This window comes from Diadema antillarum, unplaced genomic scaffold (assembly GCF_040938485.1).
Source record: "Diadema antillarum isolate AM-2024a unplaced genomic scaffold, OU_Dant_1.0 seq00002261_RagTag, whole genome shotgun sequence".
Lineage (NCBI taxonomy): Eukaryota > Metazoa > Echinodermata > Echinoidea > Diadematoida > Diadematidae > Diadema > Diadema antillarum.
This window is the reverse complement of record NW_027272890.1, coordinates 176,809-194,273: the sequence shown is the minus strand read 5'-3', so window position 1 is coordinate 194,273 and position 17,465 is coordinate 176,809. Positions and strand designations below refer to the sequence as shown.

General features: G+C 37.4%; 1 protein-coding gene across 1 annotated transcript in view; it reads left to right on the top strand.

Annotated features, from left to right (window-relative positions):
- Positions 1-723: 723 nt before the first annotated feature.
- The window catches only part of LOC139714386 (two pore channel protein 2-like), a 32,164-nt gene continuing 15,422 nt past the window's right edge, over positions 724-17,465 (top strand). Inside the window, exons 1-10 of the mRNA XM_071626097.1 lie at positions 724-928; positions 3,826-3,952; positions 4,916-5,099; positions 6,208-6,434; positions 6,878-6,959; positions 7,972-8,043; positions 8,963-9,065; positions 10,990-11,055; positions 13,593-13,657; positions 15,670-15,773. Coding sequence (XP_071482198.1) covers positions 748-928; positions 3,826-3,952; positions 4,916-5,099; positions 6,208-6,434; positions 6,878-6,959; positions 7,972-8,043; positions 8,963-9,065; positions 10,990-11,055; positions 13,593-13,657; positions 15,670-15,773 — 1,211 coding nt within the window. The 5' untranslated portion in view covers positions 724-747. The remainder of the gene's footprint in view (positions 929-3,825; positions 3,953-4,915; positions 5,100-6,207; positions 6,435-6,877; positions 6,960-7,971; positions 8,044-8,962; positions 9,066-10,989; positions 11,056-13,592; positions 13,658-15,669; positions 15,774-17,465) is intronic.

Sequence of the window (17,465 nt, the reverse complement as noted above, 5' to 3'; positions counted from 1 at the left end):
CAAAATGTTGAGGATCTGGGGAGGCCTTGTACAAGCATGGTGCAGATGTCGTCAGTAAATCAGATGTACGACTAGTGTTGTGCCTGTCTGCCATGAAGTTTGCCAGCCCTCGAGAGTTGTGAATTCTGCAAGTAATCTGTAGTTACACTGTTGCCATCTGCCTCTAGTAAAAGGTTACAACAACTGTCATTTAGGCTTGAAAAAACAAAACAAAAAACAGTGAAGATATGTCAGTTTCAGTTGGTTTGGATGTTAAACAGTAGTGCTCACTAGTGTTGTGGATGTCTAATAGTGATTAGAAGGGACATTGTGAGGCATTGATTCCAGGATTATATCATTGGATGCACCATTCTAGTCAGCCGAACCCTTCCCCATCAAAGTCAAAATTTATAAAAAGAAAATTTTAATGCATAAAAAGTGTACAAGATATTTCACTTTTTGCCAAAACTCAAGTCAAATGTAGGACTAAGAATCACCAACAAGTTCTCTTGTCCAAGTATCATAATGGTGCATTGAATGTATGGTCACAATCTGCATTGCTGAGAACAAAGATAAAACTATTGGCTAGCTGATATACCCTACTCAACAGGAACTGAGGTGTCAAGGCAGAAGGATTAATTGTAAGCAATGTTCCATACCATTTATAACAAAATCATCGATTGTGCTGCCAGCCATGTCAAACCAAAGTCGGTGATTAATTGTCCTTTGCAGGGGAACCTCCAGTGAAAGCAGACGTCATCTGTAGCCATGGAGAGGTATGATAGCAGTGGTAACAGCAGCGATGACGATGACCCCACCGTTCCAATCACTTCCAAAATCTACCCTGTATATGCCCGTCACCATAGTGAGCGAAACCAGAAAAGTCCTGCATTCATCACAGGCAGAAACAGTGCAGTGCTGAGCTTTGACAGTGATTCCAATTATTGTGGTAAGTTGTGGAATTGTACAAGAACATGCATGATTGCCTAAAAGATTTAATATTATTTGATTTCATACACGTAAAAATTACTCTATACTGTATTATCAGTTGCAAATATTATATGTGGAACTAATGGTATCAAGATTACTAGCAACATGAGGCTTTTGAAACAAAACAAAGCATACAATGCCAAAAAAAGAAAGAAAAGAAAATTAGTATTTTTTAATGACATATAGGCCCAGATTCACGAGGTGGTACTGATGGTTCAATCTTGTCCATGGTTTAAACCATGGACAAAGACCGTATTTTTTTATGGGGCGCCAAGTGTCACATGGCCTATTTCGTTAAGAAATCAGTAATTTCATCAATGAAACGATCATTTCGTACAAAATAGGCCATATGACACTTGGCGCCCCATAAAAAACTATGATCTTTTTCCATGGTTTAAACCATGGATAAGATTGTACCACCTTCGTTAATTCGGGCCATAGTGTGATTAAAACTTCGACTCATTGTCATGACTTTCAAAAAGAGCTCACAAGATTTGCATTTTGTTTCTACTATAACACACAACTTTTCAGATATGACACTCTGATGGCAAGGACCATTTACAGAGAGTTTTATTTTCTGTTTGGAATCTCTGCTGTTCTGAAAAAAAACCCCAGAAAATATATCACTGTTCACAGTCAATCAACGTATCTCATGATTTGCTTTTGAAATTTGATATCCAATGTTGTAGATAAAAGTGCTTCTGTAGAAATTCCCCAACTTTCAAACCCAGGTAATAGTTTCTACTACGTTAAAGTTTCTCCACCACACTATCCAACCCATTGAATCCTAACTTAATTTCCTTTTCAGTAAAATACACACATTAGTATAATTTTCTCCTCATCTGTTTCCCATGTTCATCTTGTTTGTTTTTATAAATCACATCATGACAATAACCAAAATATGAGCTCCATTCAGTTTCAGTTTTCTTGTTGGATGTTTCATGTGGTGTACCATTGGGAATTGGGCTATCAAACTGGATTTTATCTCAAGATTTTAATAGTTTATTTTCTTTTTAATTCATTTTAATCAATTGTACGTTACACATATTTGAAAATTGAATATGATCCAACTACACAGCAAAAACAAGGAATGGGGAGGGGTGGCAGAGGGCTATCTCAGAATAGGTCTGATAAGTATGGTCAAATTCATTGTAACCCTCTACATTCATGCATTATTTACTTTAGATTTTTGCCTTGAGTCTACATGCAAGTATCCCACCAACTAATACACATTTTAATGTAGTACATCTACATATAATCCATTGTTCTATATTCGTCAACATGTTTATTTTACCAGTGTCATGTACCATTGAGCAAATATCAAGGCCTAATTACAATGCATGTGAGATCAACATTGACACTCTGTATGCACTGTATACTTGTACCTCGTACTGAGGAGGTGTCCTTGATTGTGCACAATGTATCAGTGAAGCTGTGGGAGATCAGACACAGGCTAGTTCAGGAAGAGCTTTCATCCAAAGCTTTATGGTTATGAAAATTTTCTTTAGAAAAAATGCATTGGAACATGAAGCAACTACTGCAACAGTGTTTGAATGAAACAGTACATATGTACATAGATTATGTAAAAGACAGTCTGATGATATGCATGACCAATTAAATGTACTGCAATTTACTGTACATTCAAACATATACACTGAATTTAAATCAATATGTGCCCCCTTAGTCGCTATATCTATCTTTTGTGCCAGAAAAATGAACATCCCAAAGCAAGAAGTTCAGAGTGGGAGTCTGTTAATGTTCTCTGAACCACGACTTCCATATTTGAGAATCTGTTAAAACAATGAAACTCTGAGAGAAGCTATTAAATGAACATGACTCCCCCCCCCTTTTTTTTTTTTTTTTGCAAGACAAGTAAAAAGTTATCACGCAGTGGTGAGATCACTATCCCTGGAATAAGAGGATGTGTGAGGTTTTGGTTGCTCTCATTCAAACATGTTTACCTTGCATGTACGACAAACCACATTACCACATGCATGCCACAGTGCCACATCATGCTGGACAATATTGTGACAGATGTTATCAATGTAAAAAATATGGATACATGGGGGGGGGGGGGGGGGGTTAAAAATGATAATGTTCTCAGTTGTATTTCATGGATGTTGCTGTATATGTAGTTACCTGATGTGGATGTCTTACATTCACACAGTCATCACTGTTCATGTATCGTACCAGTGTGGTTTTACTCAGAATTTCCTGATTTGTTGCATTTATTTAGTTTTCTAGAAAAATTGCTTTCACTTTAGTATCGTGTCTCTTTCATGAGATAGGCTGAACTGAACATATTGAGCATGAATTTGATCATTGCTGCTTCTGGTATTTGGAAGACTTGAATATGTTCCATCAATGTGATGCAGATGGAATATAGTGATATGAACTATATAAATTATGATAGATTAAATGCACACAAAAATAGTCCCCATAGTTTATGACATCAGGATAATAAAAGTCTGACCATGGCTGAATCCTGAAGGGTCTGTTTCAGCCATTATATCTTTCATGGTGTATGCAGATTATAATACATTTGATATTGAGTACACTGGACAAAAATATGTATGTGTTGAAGAGTTTTACATGGAGAGTATGAAAAAGTAAATGATATCAATGGGATTCTAGTCTTAAACTTCCAAGATAAGTAGTCTTATATGATGAAGTTGTTGGGTTTTTTTAATACTAGTAATGTGTACAACCTGGTCTATATAACTTCCACCTTCACTCTCTATTGCTACTTAACACAGAGAGGAAAGTTTTGTTCTTAGGTTTCACTTTTGTTTTTGTTTTTTCATTAACAGTGTGTAGTCTCTTTCATAGTCTGTGAATTACCATTATGCTTCACAGATCCCAAAGCTCTGTTGCAAGCTGTAGTCTTTGTGGAGGATGCAGTCAAATTCCGCAACATCAAACACAAGATTGATCCATTTTCTCTGTGGTACTACAGGATATACTACTCATGGCCCATTCAGTGGTAAGTTTAATCGATGGGGAAATTTAATTTGATTTGACTTGATTTGATTTGGTTTCTACATTTTTTTTGTGTGTGTGCAAGAATATAACATATACTACAGTAAATTGAACAAAGTGATATTTGAACATAGGTAATACATAGAAACAGGTAAATGATGAAATTAATGTACAGCAATGTTTTTAATGGTAATACAAAATAGTGACAAACAGGTGTCATTTACAGACAAATTAAGCAAAATCTAGATATGATGTAAATATAGGGGACCATTATCATTTTTAGCAGCTAATGCGTGATGGAAATAATGACCTTAGAAATATATAATTATGTATAACAATCACAGAAATTCTAGATAGCTGGACTTCACATATGTGTGCATGGACAGATCTTGGAAATTTGCCACTGGATAATTTTCAAGTGTACAAAACGCTGTATTGCTGCGTCATTTAAGCCTGTGTGCATGTGTCTTGTACGTATCAGTGTCTGAAAGGCAAATATGGGGGTGCTTTTTATGATGGCCCTTTACTGCAGTTTTGATAATGGGGATGTGCAACTGTTTGATGGCCTTGGTTATTGAATGGATGCGATCAAGTATTTATTCCATTCAGAGCATGAATGTGTACCATGTGCCCATGTCTGAGTGATTGGTAGGGCTTTTGTATGCATTCCGAATTCACCTTCTGAATATGATTATGATTCTCCATAAAAAATTCTAGGCATAGGGCCCATTTAAGGCTGATGAAAAACCTACTGTATGGACAACTTCCTCTTATAAAGACCTTTTTGAATTTGTATAATTTTGCAAACCTATTTGTACTTGCATAAAATGACATACATATTTATATTGTAATATTGTTTTGTTCTTTTTTGTTCTTTTTGCCACATGAAGGAAGAACAAAAACAAAACAAAGAGAGTGTGCAACAGTTCATTGTGTCATCATTGCTCTTTTCATGATTTCTTGACAGGTTGTTATACCTGGCCATCTTTACCATCCTCATGCTTGCGTTCTTCGAACCTCCGTCCTCCCTGACAACCCATATGAGCTCAGACCCACGTTACATGGGCGAACGCATCACACCTTACTGTGGGATCACAGAAGCAGTGGAGATGCTGTGCTTGCTGATCTTCCTGTTTGATGTGTGCACTAAGGTAGGAGCTGATCCATCCCTACCAGATATGACTGCTTAATTTATATTCAATGTTTGTATTCTTTCTGTATATATCCACGATTGAAGGAATCAGTGGAACAGCTGGCAAGGGCGAATGGATTGTGGTGGTATGGGCTTGTGTTGAGGGGAAGGATGAGAATGATGTCCTGAGGAAAGTGCTAGAGTTTAAAGTGAATGAGCCATGAGAGCGAGGGCGACCAAAGAAAGCGTTGAAGAGACAGGTGGAGGAAGAGGTTGGGAATGTTGGCTTTAAAAAAGAAGATGACCCAAATGGGGAGAGATGGCAAGAAGGTGTGAGAGCTGTGACTGTTAGAGTTCGGTGTAAATTAGGCCAGCCCTGTTATTGGGGACAGACCCAGATTAAAACTGGAGTGATGATGATGATAATGATGATGAATGAGATTTTGTTATTGCAAGAGTTCCCCGTTGCAGATTTTGAACAGGCATGTCTGTGGCACAACTCGCACAATATAGCAAGCTTATTTCAGAAATTCATAACAAGATTCTGTTGGTATGAGTTTTATTGGCGAAGCAGTCATTATTTCCCTTTCTTGCTCTGTTTGTTACAACACAATTGAATGAATGGGGGGGGGGGGGGTTAAATGATTGACTAGGTACATGTACATATCTTGTACACTTTAAACACTCCCAAACATTCAGTGCAGATCACACCAAACAATATTTAAACAAAGTGGAAAGGTGACTCTAGCTGTGAAGATTCAGTTTTCCCGTCAATGGCTGCAGTATGCAGCATACTATCTTCCAATTTACACATGTTATTGTAAGGGAGGGTACTGAATGATTCTTTGGCTAAATAATATGCTAAAGAAACAGCTTTCTTAATTGCAAGCAGGACATTTTTGTCAGACTATGTCTCCAATTCATTCACAAAGGTAATTTCTTTTCAGATGTTAATTTTGAGTCCTCAGAAACAATCAAGAAAGAAAGAACACTAGGAAAAGGATTTTTGCATCAAAAACTTGGGAAACATTTTTGTACTGATATATAGATAGGACTTCTGCCTCTGTAGACCAACCTCCTATGCTCATGTTGATAGTAAACACTTGTTGAAAACGTTTGTCTTACAGTCCTACCTCATTGGGCGAAAGGAATTGATGAAGAGCAAATGGCTGTTGGCCTACTTCTTGGTCATTGCCTTCTCCCTTGTCGACTGGCTGGTCTCTGTCAACTTCAACTGCCAGATACATACACTCAGACTTCGCCGCTTCCTCAGGCCCTTCTTCCTCATACAGAACTCGCAGTTGATGAAGAAGACTGTGAGGAGCATCAAAAACACTCTGCCAAAAGTGGCAAGGTTTGTAAATGAGAACGATCTTTCTGTGGCCTACACGTTTACTCATCCACTTATCATTTCTCAGCTCAGTCGGCAGATTTCATCAATGTTCTCAATTAGTAACTTGCTCTGCAAAGCCATGTAAGATGACTTGCTTTGGAAATGGGGGTAAGTCCCATATTCCCTGTTTTGTGGCTAAGACGTCCTCCCTGGATACCTTCAGGTTTTTGTCAAGTGTGTTGAATCTCATAAGTCAATTTTGTCCAGAAATATTTGTACAGTGCTCATTCAGAAGTAACAGTTCGTGGTAGATTTAGCGTATTTCCATTTGGGGAAAGTCACATTCTTTGTGTACATAATATACTCATTAATGGGATCCTAGTATTTTTCTGAAATTTGTGAATGTGTACCGGTAATATAAACTCTTCTCTAGATATTTGTGTGTTGACATTTTTTCTTCTCAGTGTGATCCTCCTGCTACTCATCCACATCTACTTCTTTACAATGTTTGGGATGTTGCTGTTTCCAAGACCTCAGATGGACAAGGTAATAAAGAGTTGTAGCCATCAATTATATGTGTCATCAATCATGGGAGACTTAGAAGATGACAGTCACTAGGTTTCGAGTTGGGGGGGATATGAAGGCTTTAAACAATGCACTCACTGACGTTAATGTAAGCACTTTAACATGTAACATGAAAATGTTCTACCATTACATCATAGGACATTAATAAAGGAGGGATTCGAGAGGAAAGTTATATGAATCTTTAGACCTTGATATCTGAATACTGAAAGCTATTTACTATGTTTCTTGTATGCTGAATTTGGGACTTTAATTTTGCATATGAAATGTTTAATGTTCATTTATACAGCACCACATCATTTCACTTAGAGTTTGTAGAGTTTTTTAGAGGTTTTAGAAACTAGGTACAGAGTTATGAATGATGCACATCTCCATCCCCCCCCAAAAAAAACAAAAAAACTAAAGGTACTACTACTAATATAAGGGCATTCTTGGCTTTAGCCTTAGATACCATCTAAGATTCAAGTAAACAAAGCAGAACAACAAGTAAACTCCAAACCTGTCTATGTATATTGTGGCATGGCTGTCCTCAGTTCATCAGCACAATCAAAGCCTGTGGGTGAGAGGAGAATGAGATTAGTGAGATGCTGTGTGTGGCACCCTGAGCTATCTGCTAATCCACTCACACTATGAGAGCCTAAACAGGGTACTGCAAGGAAAGGGAGAAATCAGGCCACTTACATCAATGTACTGAATCCCCACAAGCCATGAGCCTTAATGGTTAAAAAAAAAAGAAAAAAAGTAGGACCATATGCAAATGACTATATTCATTTACATAATACTGTGACCGTCTAACACTGACTAACAATCTCAGCTAGGTGCTAATGGAAGGCAGATCTGAAAAGACATACATTGTGTCACAATTTTTGATCTGACTAGTGAACAACTCCCGTTGTTGTTTTTTTCCTTGCTTTTCATCATGTGCAGGCAACCGCTGGCTGTACAGTTATCTTTACATTTCTATTTTCATTTTCAGCCAGAGGAAGGTATAAACAATGGATCCTCAGGCCTCTTAAATATCACCGTCAATGCCACTTCATCACCAATAGTAAGACCGCTCTTTTGCTTATTATGTTAAAATTTTTAATGAGTATATTTGCTAAATTATGTGAGTTTTGTTGATAAAGTTTTTTTGTGTGTGTGCACCATCTGTTAAAGGCTCACTTTAATTCGTATGCTGCTAAGTGGGAGGCCTTACAGCTCATGGGTTTTCAACATTTCATATTTGCTTTTTATGAGTGATATTAGTTCATATATATTAACCAATTTTGATGCAGTATGTAGACACAGACTCACACACACGTTAGTGAAATCCCGATACCTCCCTCATGTGCAATGTAAACCTTTCTCTGAATCGCTAGTCTAGTTCAAAGACCTAACATGTATATATTCTTCTCATTCCTGAATAGAACAGTGTATCTTCCATACACAAACTGAAGCCTGCAAATATCAGTTGCTATGCTATACACCGGGAACAGATATTTTGAAACCTGTAGAAAGAAAGACTTAAGAAATAATGGGCCGTGGAGTGAGACATCCTATGTACCATATATTATATTATGTTTCATTTCATATCTTTAACAGGTGTTGTTTTCTTTTAAGGAATCTTGCGAGCATTGAATTTGTATTTGGTCAAGGACTTTTAAGAGGAAAGGACACTGACAAAATTTTGTGCATTTTTAGATAACTCTTCAAGCCCGCGGAACCCCTTTAAATCTGTTTCATAAGTATACTACTGTAAATGCCATGTATTGAGCAGTCTAATTTTTCTCGAATCAGGACTTTTTGACAAATTCCTGAGTGGTTGAATTTGTGATCATGGAGTATTGTAGTGAACGGAGAAATAAATATGTGCAGATTGCATTCATGTGAAGATAAGAGTAATTAAATTCAGAGCAAACATTTGGTTCTTGCTGCTAACCAACATCGAATCCATCCCTCTGGTTGCTGTCTGTGATGTCTTGTAGAACAATGACAGGATATATCAGGAGGGTCTTCAGCACTTTTCCACCATCGGAGACTCCCTCATGAGTCTCCTTGTGCTTCTCACCACAGCAAACAACCCCGACGGTGAGTGCACTCTTCCACTACTTCTCTCCTATCATGCAAGATGGACTGCTCAAACTGGACTGCTTTATTATTTTAGAGGGGTGGGAGTGGTGGGAAGGTAGAGAGGGTCAAAATCATCATGAAAGTTTATGTCATTTTACTGCAGCAGATAGATGGGCTACTCTCAGCAGATAGATGATTGGGGGAAAGGGATTGAGCTAGAGAGGCTCAAGTCATCATGTGTTTATGTGTCTTTATAGCACTGCTAAATAGGCTACTGCTACTCAAACCAGAATGCTCTGTTACTTCAGAGGGATGGGGTTGGGAGGGTTAAACTTTATACTGCATTTTGATATCAGTTTATCACTATCTATTGGATACAGTATGCACTCAATCAACACTTCACCAAAACATTGCATTTTTGAACGACGTTTGGATGCATTTTATTCTTGCGAATTTCTTCAGGGCATGTTTTGAAAGTATGAAAGAAGTTGTTTATTTAGTCTGGAAAGGAATTTCCTTTGAATATTTACATAAGCAATTAGATTGGCTGGGCTCTATTCCTTACTTCTGTTTTGGTTGGGATATTTCGATCACATTCTCCTTGCGAAAGGGATCGGAAGATGTTTGAAGTATGCAAGTAAATAACAGGATATAATTGTGGTCGTCTGTGATCTCTGTTTTCTTGAGCATCATTTCTGATATAGAATGAGGAAGGAAAATTTGGTTTTTCTGGTTAAATGTTACACCTTGCAAACATTGTGACAAGCTGTTTTGTTTTCCTCCTCCTCCTCTCACTTCCTACATCGCTTTATTTTGCCTTTTTTCTGTCATACTATTTATGAATGCATGTATGTATGTATGTGTGTGTGTGTGTGTGTGTATGTATGTATGTGTGTGTATTAACCATGAACATGTATGTGTGTATGTGTGTATGTATGTAGGAATGTATGTATGTGTGTATATGTGTGTGTGTACATATGTATGTATGTAACCTCTCCCTCGTACGATATTTCATCTCTTACCCTCTCTCGTGGGGTTATTCCCTACTTGGTCTAATATTGGTACATAACAGTGACTGTACAGTTTTAGTGTTTATTCACGACAGTCTCATCACCCACACCAGTAATATAACTTGCAATTCATATCCAAGCCTATGTTGACATATGTTATGTATTTTTGAGAAATCTCGACACTCATAACCGAAACAAAGCAATAAAGGTAATACTTTATAAAAATAAGGTAATACTTTATAAAAATAATACTTTAAGCAAAGTTATGCATGTACTTCATTTCGATCACTTCTGCTTCTTTTTTACTACAATGTATAATTACGATAAGGTTCTCAATTGTTGTACATTCTTTTGATACATAATGTTTTGTTTACCTTATTCTCTGTTGTCAAAAGAAGTGTGATTTATATGTTTTGTTGAAAAATGAAATAAACTTTGAATTTGAAAAAAAGGTAGATAATGACAAGATATGTTTTCAATTTTAAGCAATAAGAAATGAAAAAAAAAAAGAAGATAAACCCACTTTGCTAAATCCAGCACCAGCTGGACATTGTGCTACAAGGAGATTATTTTACTCTTAGTATTAGCAAGTGAATATAAATGAATCATATACATCTGTAGGATTCTTGCCAGCACAGATGTACCACATTACCATTATATTTCATTTATGATGAATATGATGAGTAGACTAGAATCCCTTTACAATTCATAAAAGTGCTCTGAAAATGAAATGATTAATTTGAAATTTGTTTTTATTTTCACAGGTATTTGTAGTACTGTGTAATGCCTACAGATAGAAACATTGTATGATGCATTGTATTTGAATATAAGACAGCTTAGCATAGTCTTTACATGTTTGTTTGAAATGCTTACATTTCTTTTAAAACTAACTTGTTGCCTGTACATTTACCTTTCAATACATTGAATTGCAGTAACTATGCCTGCCTACCAGAACAACAGATTTTATGCACTCTACTTCATCATATTTCTTGGAATCGGTAAGAATGTCCACATGCCCATATTTCTTTCATCTCAGTTCTGATAAGTACATCTTTGAAATGAATCAATAGGTGTAGAGGGTCAGAGTCGGACATGCAGGCAAACTTCACTGGACTCCATGCTGCACACCTCGGAGCCTTAATCGGCCTTAAAATTATTTGGTCATCAGTTCAATCAGCTACCAGCATGTCGCTCCGCCATGTGATCATAAATGTGCCTCAGTTTCAAATTTATCCACTTCAAATGACCTCGGTTTCCTTTGAAAATGTCAATTCTGTGGAGTCTGGTAATGCCTAAACAAATAAAGACAAACTGCTATCTGACAATAAACATTATGTCTGGCAGCTGAAGGTGCCTTACAGTCCAGATAATGTGACGCTATCTCTGGACTCCAATACGAGAAAAGGCCCCTTAAGTAAAGTTTAATGGTCAGAATTAACGCTCAAAGGACCCGTGTTTGTCTGGACAAGATGACAGCAATGCAAGCTCAAATTAAGCGATGTGGCGCCCTGTCATAATGTCAGTCAGAATCGTACTACAGCAGCGACGTAAATGAGCAAACATAAACTTTCATTTGGGCAGAGTAGCAACAATTTTCTGTTGTCCATGAAAAGTTTGTGCATCCTTGAAACAATACTTAACCCGTTGAGGACGAGTCCCGAGTATACTCGGGCAGGTGTCTATGGGAAATGTGTGTTGTAGCAAAATCAAACCGTCCTCAATGGGTTAACCTCAATCAGGGGACTTGAATATGTGACCGCCTCATTCAAAACCCACAAAAAGTCGCAGATTTGGATCCTTTGTAATGGACCATAATATTTGATTTGGGTTGACAGACTCAAATTTCTAAAGTTTGTCTAACCTGGGAGAGTAATCTTTTTTTCACCTACTGTCAAAATTTGGCTGCTTAAAACAAGACAGATATCAAGATATTGCTTTTTCTGGACCCTATTTGTGGACAGGCACTGCTTTCACTGGGAAATAAAACATGTTTTCATTGATACTTCTGCACAGTACACCTGAGTGACCCCAGTCTTTCAATCCTCTTTTCTCCCTTTCCTATGGAACTGCACCTCTTAACTCTCTTCTGTTTTAATCAGTTTTTGAATAGATTGGCATTGTCCATTTTTTTGTGTGTAAAAAGTTATGTATTATAAAGAAAGCTTAGTATTTTTTCAAACTATGTAGAAAAGTGGAAATTCATTTTGGCAAACTGTTTGTTGGTTTTGAACTGGGCAGTCACATATGAGAATAATTACTGTGTGCATACACTCCTTGGAAAGCGTTCATGGGGGAATTTTTTTCCCCATGAAACATACAACGCACTATTGGTTACAAGATTTTAGCATATCGCCTTCCCAGTGTAAAGCAGGAAATAACATTGCCCTTTTTAAAACAGAATGGAAAACATTATTTTGCTGGTTCTGTATTCGAGGCAAACTAAGAGAAATACACAAATACTGTCACAGTCATCCGGCGGATCCCTTGTGGAATTGTCCGTAAAGCAGCTTATTGAATAATTTCTTACATTTAGTTAGGCTGTCAGGTGACGGCTTGTCTCCTCGTGGCCAAGTACATTACATTGTCTTGCTGCAAATTATCGATTAAGCCAGCTAATGGTCATCACTCTTTGCAGACGACCTCATTAAATAGTCTAGTATTCACAGTTAGTCTTCATGCTCAAGATGTTGACTCTTCACTATATTGTGAGAGCTGAATAGCTGCTCTAGTAATAGCCGATTTGTCTACTTCAGAAGGAGGAATCAAATCAATTTGCTGCCTGCTTTCAAAGACGATGTCGGAAAAGAAATTTGTGTTTAGTTGGAAGCAGTTTGTGGAATAGGCAAATCACTAATAAAGCTGCTCAGACTTGGATAAAAGCCAAGCGAGGAATGATAAGATTATGACTGTCAACAGGTCACTCGATGGAGCATGTAAAGACCATGCAGAGTTGGTGTCTTATCCCACATGACTTTAGCATGTCATTATTGTAAAATTTCCTAAATTTGTTTGCAAGTTGTTATATCTTATGTCATTAGGAGATACAAGAGCAGGAAAGCTTAAACATACTTCAAGCAGTATTCTCTTTGTTGTTGTGGGGGGGGGGGGGGGAGAATAATTGTATTCAATCATTTAAACTTTTCATATAAAACAAGAGAGTCTTGTAAGTGCTTCTAGATGTCATAACTGCAGTGGCTTTGTGTAGCTGCTAGGTGCACAGAGCATTATATATGTCACTTTTGATAACTGACAGGCAGATTGATGAAACATTCTTGGTATTTGTCCATTTTTGCTCAAATTATCACTGTGCTGGTGCTGTTTTGCACAGCTTTTAAAGAAACCTTAGTTTCTCTTTTCTTGTCTTTTCAATACTTTTGGTAACTAACACTTTTTTTTCTTTTTTTGTTTTTGTTTGTTGAAGCAAGTGGATATTACCAGGGGTAGATATCTAAGAGTTATCAGTATAGTATGTGATTTTTGCCTCATCTGTAATCTGTTGCTAATATTCAGCCTTTAATGCCCCTTGAATCCATAGGTCTCTACCTGTTCTTCAATATGCTGACTGCTGTGATCTACAATGAGTTCAGAGGTTACCTCATTGTAAGTGCTTTGTGCTTTCTGGTCAAAGACCGTTTTCTTCTTTTTTTCTTACCCTTTTAATACACACTGGGATTGCATGAGGACTTTTAAGGAAATTTTAATGCACTTTGCCTATTTTTATTGGAGTTCTGTTTGTTACGGAGGAGTCAGTGATTTAAATCTTTATCAGCTACACGTTCTTGACCTGATTGCTTTTGAATGTTATGTTTGTATTTTTTTTTTCTAGATTAGTTGTGGTTTTGTTCCTGTTTTTGTGATTGTGTGCATACATATATATATATGTTTATATTTATGCATTTACAAAAAAAAAATAATGATAATAATTAAAAAAAAAATTTTGTGGAGATTCTGTTTTATTATCATATAACACTACGTAAGTGTTAGTATAACCCAGTCACGAGTTTTAAAAAGAGATTTCCTGGAAATGATAAGAGGGAAGTGAATGAGTGATCTTTGGAACTTGTAGAGTCGACCAACTCTCAGACACTTGGACTCATATTACATACAAAGTGTTTCAATTGAGTTGCTATTGATTTAGGGATCGTAAAGAGCGATGTGTTCATTTCATCCAAAAATGGCGACACAAGTGCTTTTAGAGCACATCCTTTTCTAATTCCCAGGCATTGTGTCGTTTCATCTTTTAAAAGAGAAATGGACAGGAAATTTTGTCTATGTTTTGATTGTACGTTTGTTCCTGTATTTTTTTTTTTGTCTGCACTTGTGCTTTATTAGGCTCAGCTTCCTTGTAAATGAACAAATATAACCTTTCCTGCCTCTCTCTGAATCATACTCATTGTTTTGCATCCATCTCTCGTATTGTTACTGTATAAGTGGTTTCTTTCGCGGTGGTTTTATTTTCGCGCTTTTCGTGCTTTGAGGTTGAACCGCGAATTTAACATCACGCGAAAATGTTTTGAACTCGTGGCTTGTTACAACGCTATCATTACCGACCGCGAATTTAAACACACGCGAAAAAGTCAGCACGGATGGAAACCGCGAAAGTTTCTGTACGCGAAAGAAACCACTTTTACAGTAAATCATTCTTGCACTTCCTTCCTTTTCAGACGCAGAGTGTGAAATAAATATGAAATGAATTGAATTGAGTTGACTGATGTGCAAAAAGCTGAGATATGAAATTTTTGCCTGTTTCAAATTGAATATAGGTGTAATAAGATGACTGATTATATAATGAAATCCAGTGTGGTGTTCTATGGCAGCAGATTTGTAGTGAATGGAAGTCTTTTTCTTCTTTTTTAATATCAGCAGTAACAAATTAATAATAGGATTAATGATGATTACTTGTACAACTCAATATTTGCTCTGAAAGTTTTATGTATTCTTGTCACCTAAAAAATGAAAAAATAGTGAAGAGTTGAAATTGACATAGGTTAATGAAATATGTACAAGTGTCAAAAAAGTCACAGAATGTTAATGACTGTTGTTTACATCATGAAAGGATCTATGTAATAATGGGTTTGTAGAGAAGAGACTGTACTGAATGAACTTTTGGAACACTGATCCTAAATACTCTATATTTTTTGTCAAGTTCATCTCTTCATTGTGTATCCCATCAGTGAAATTTGGAATGCTTTCATTGTGTATATATAGATATCATGGAAGTATTTTGTTGCATTCTCTCAAGGCCCAATTTTCATCTAAATCTCAGCTCTGGGAATGATGTGGGTCAGTGTTGTATCTTATCTAGTCTTCAAGTCTTTATTGGGCCATGTTGCATAAAAAAAAACAAGTGCAATCAAACATAAGTCCGGTACCAGCTACTCAGAATTGAGTATTCAGAGACTTTATGTTTAATTTTCCAATTTATGTTTGATCTCAACTTTTATGTAACAGGGCCTAGCCTTCTTCATTTGAAATTAATGCAGTGGATCCTGTATTAAAAGGGTGTTTTACATCCATTTTGTAACCCGATTGTTATCTTACTACTACAGATCAATGCAAGCAGTGGTGTTTTACCTCCATTTTGTAACCTGATTGTTATCTTATATTACCAGAGATCAATGCAAGCAAGTCACTTCAGGAGGAGACTGGGCTTCCAGGCAGCCTTTGAGATGCTCAGGGCTCAGCTGCACACTGTGAATGGTGGTTCCATTGGAAGGTATGTCAGTATCCATGCGTACACACACACACACACACACACACGCACACACACACACAGACATACACACACGTACACACACACAGACATACACACACGCACACACACAAACTTACATTTTAGAGCGCAATACAGAGGTGGCTCCAGGAATTCAGGGGAGGCGCCTTTGCAAAACTAAAGGGGGCGTGCACACCCCCCCCCCCATTTTTTTTCTTTTTGTTTCTTCTGTTTTAACTAAAAATAAAGAGGGAGCGTGCGCCCAGTGCGCCCCCCTCTGGATCCGCCACTGCAGTAGTTCAGTAGTGCATACAAAATACAGGCATTCATACCCACAAATATTCACACTTTCTGAATTGTGTGGCAGGCATGCTTGCCCAAAAAACACTTCTCGTAATATGCCATTAGGATACTCAATAGCCTTTGTAGTCACAGTGTCATATCATGTTTCAATCAGAATTGAACATGCTGTATGATTCAAGCATGCGATGTGATAGCTCACTCAAGTAGGTGAAGGCATGCTTCCTGTGCACTTCCTGGAGTCGGAACAGATGTATGAGACCTTTTTTACAAGGCTGATTTTTCATTTCAGTTGGCACGTAGATACCCCACCACTCTCTGAACTGGCATTGAGTACCTCGGAACATTTTCAACCAGTTTCGAGCTACAGCATTAATATCCTATCTTGACATATGACTCTTGAAACCAAGAGCCTTGGCATAGTGCTTGAGAAAGAGTTGCCAATATTGCAGAAAGGTCCACTTGTCTGATACATATACAGTTGACTCCTGTTATAACGAAGTCCTCGGGACCAGCAGTTTTCTTTCGTTATAATGAAATTTCATAAAAGCCGAACAAATAAACAATGCAAAACATAGAGCGGATGATCTTGCGGCCTGAATTTTTACTTCGTTATAACCGGATTTTCGTTAGAACCGTGTTCCTTAGAACGGGAGTGCACTGCATATATTTCTAGAGAGAGAGAGAGATGATCATTAATTGTTGGGGGGGGGGGGGGGGATAAAACAGAGAGAAAGGTTATCAGTTTTTTATGCCAAATGACGGTTCCTACATAATGATTACTAAGCATCATCATCGAATGATGTTTTCAGGTCAGTGGTTAAGTCTGTACAGAGAGTGTATGCTTGCACTCATGACTCTGTGCACTTGTTTCATCTGTATGTGGTTTCAAATACTTCAAACTGGTTTCTGCATGCTGCTAGGATCTCTGATATAGAAAGTCTCCACTCCAGTTTGTAACATGAAGGACACAGCTTTGTGCCAGGGACGTTCAGATGCAAATATAGCAGGCCATTGTGAATGTTTTGTTTGTGGTTTTGACCAAAAAGTCAGGTGCTTCCTATCATTCGGGGGATGCCGAGTTTGGTCAGGATATGGAGGTCAGACAAAGTTTGTGACCCTAGTTTTGACTGTCTAGTTTAGGTTCACATGTAGGTATTACTCCAGCCTGGCATAAATTTGCTCTCCCAGACAGCAACAGTGTGCACTGTCTAAAAGAACAAGTAATTGCATTGGCTGTGTGGATGTTCAGCATGTTGCAGTAAAGTGCAATGAAGTGCAAGGCCCTTTTCCAATGCAGTAAAGTCAGAAGTGTTAGGATGGTATGTTTGCAGTATCATTTTGAAATTGTGATATAGATATTCAGTGGATCAACAAAGTAGAGCCAAAAGAACT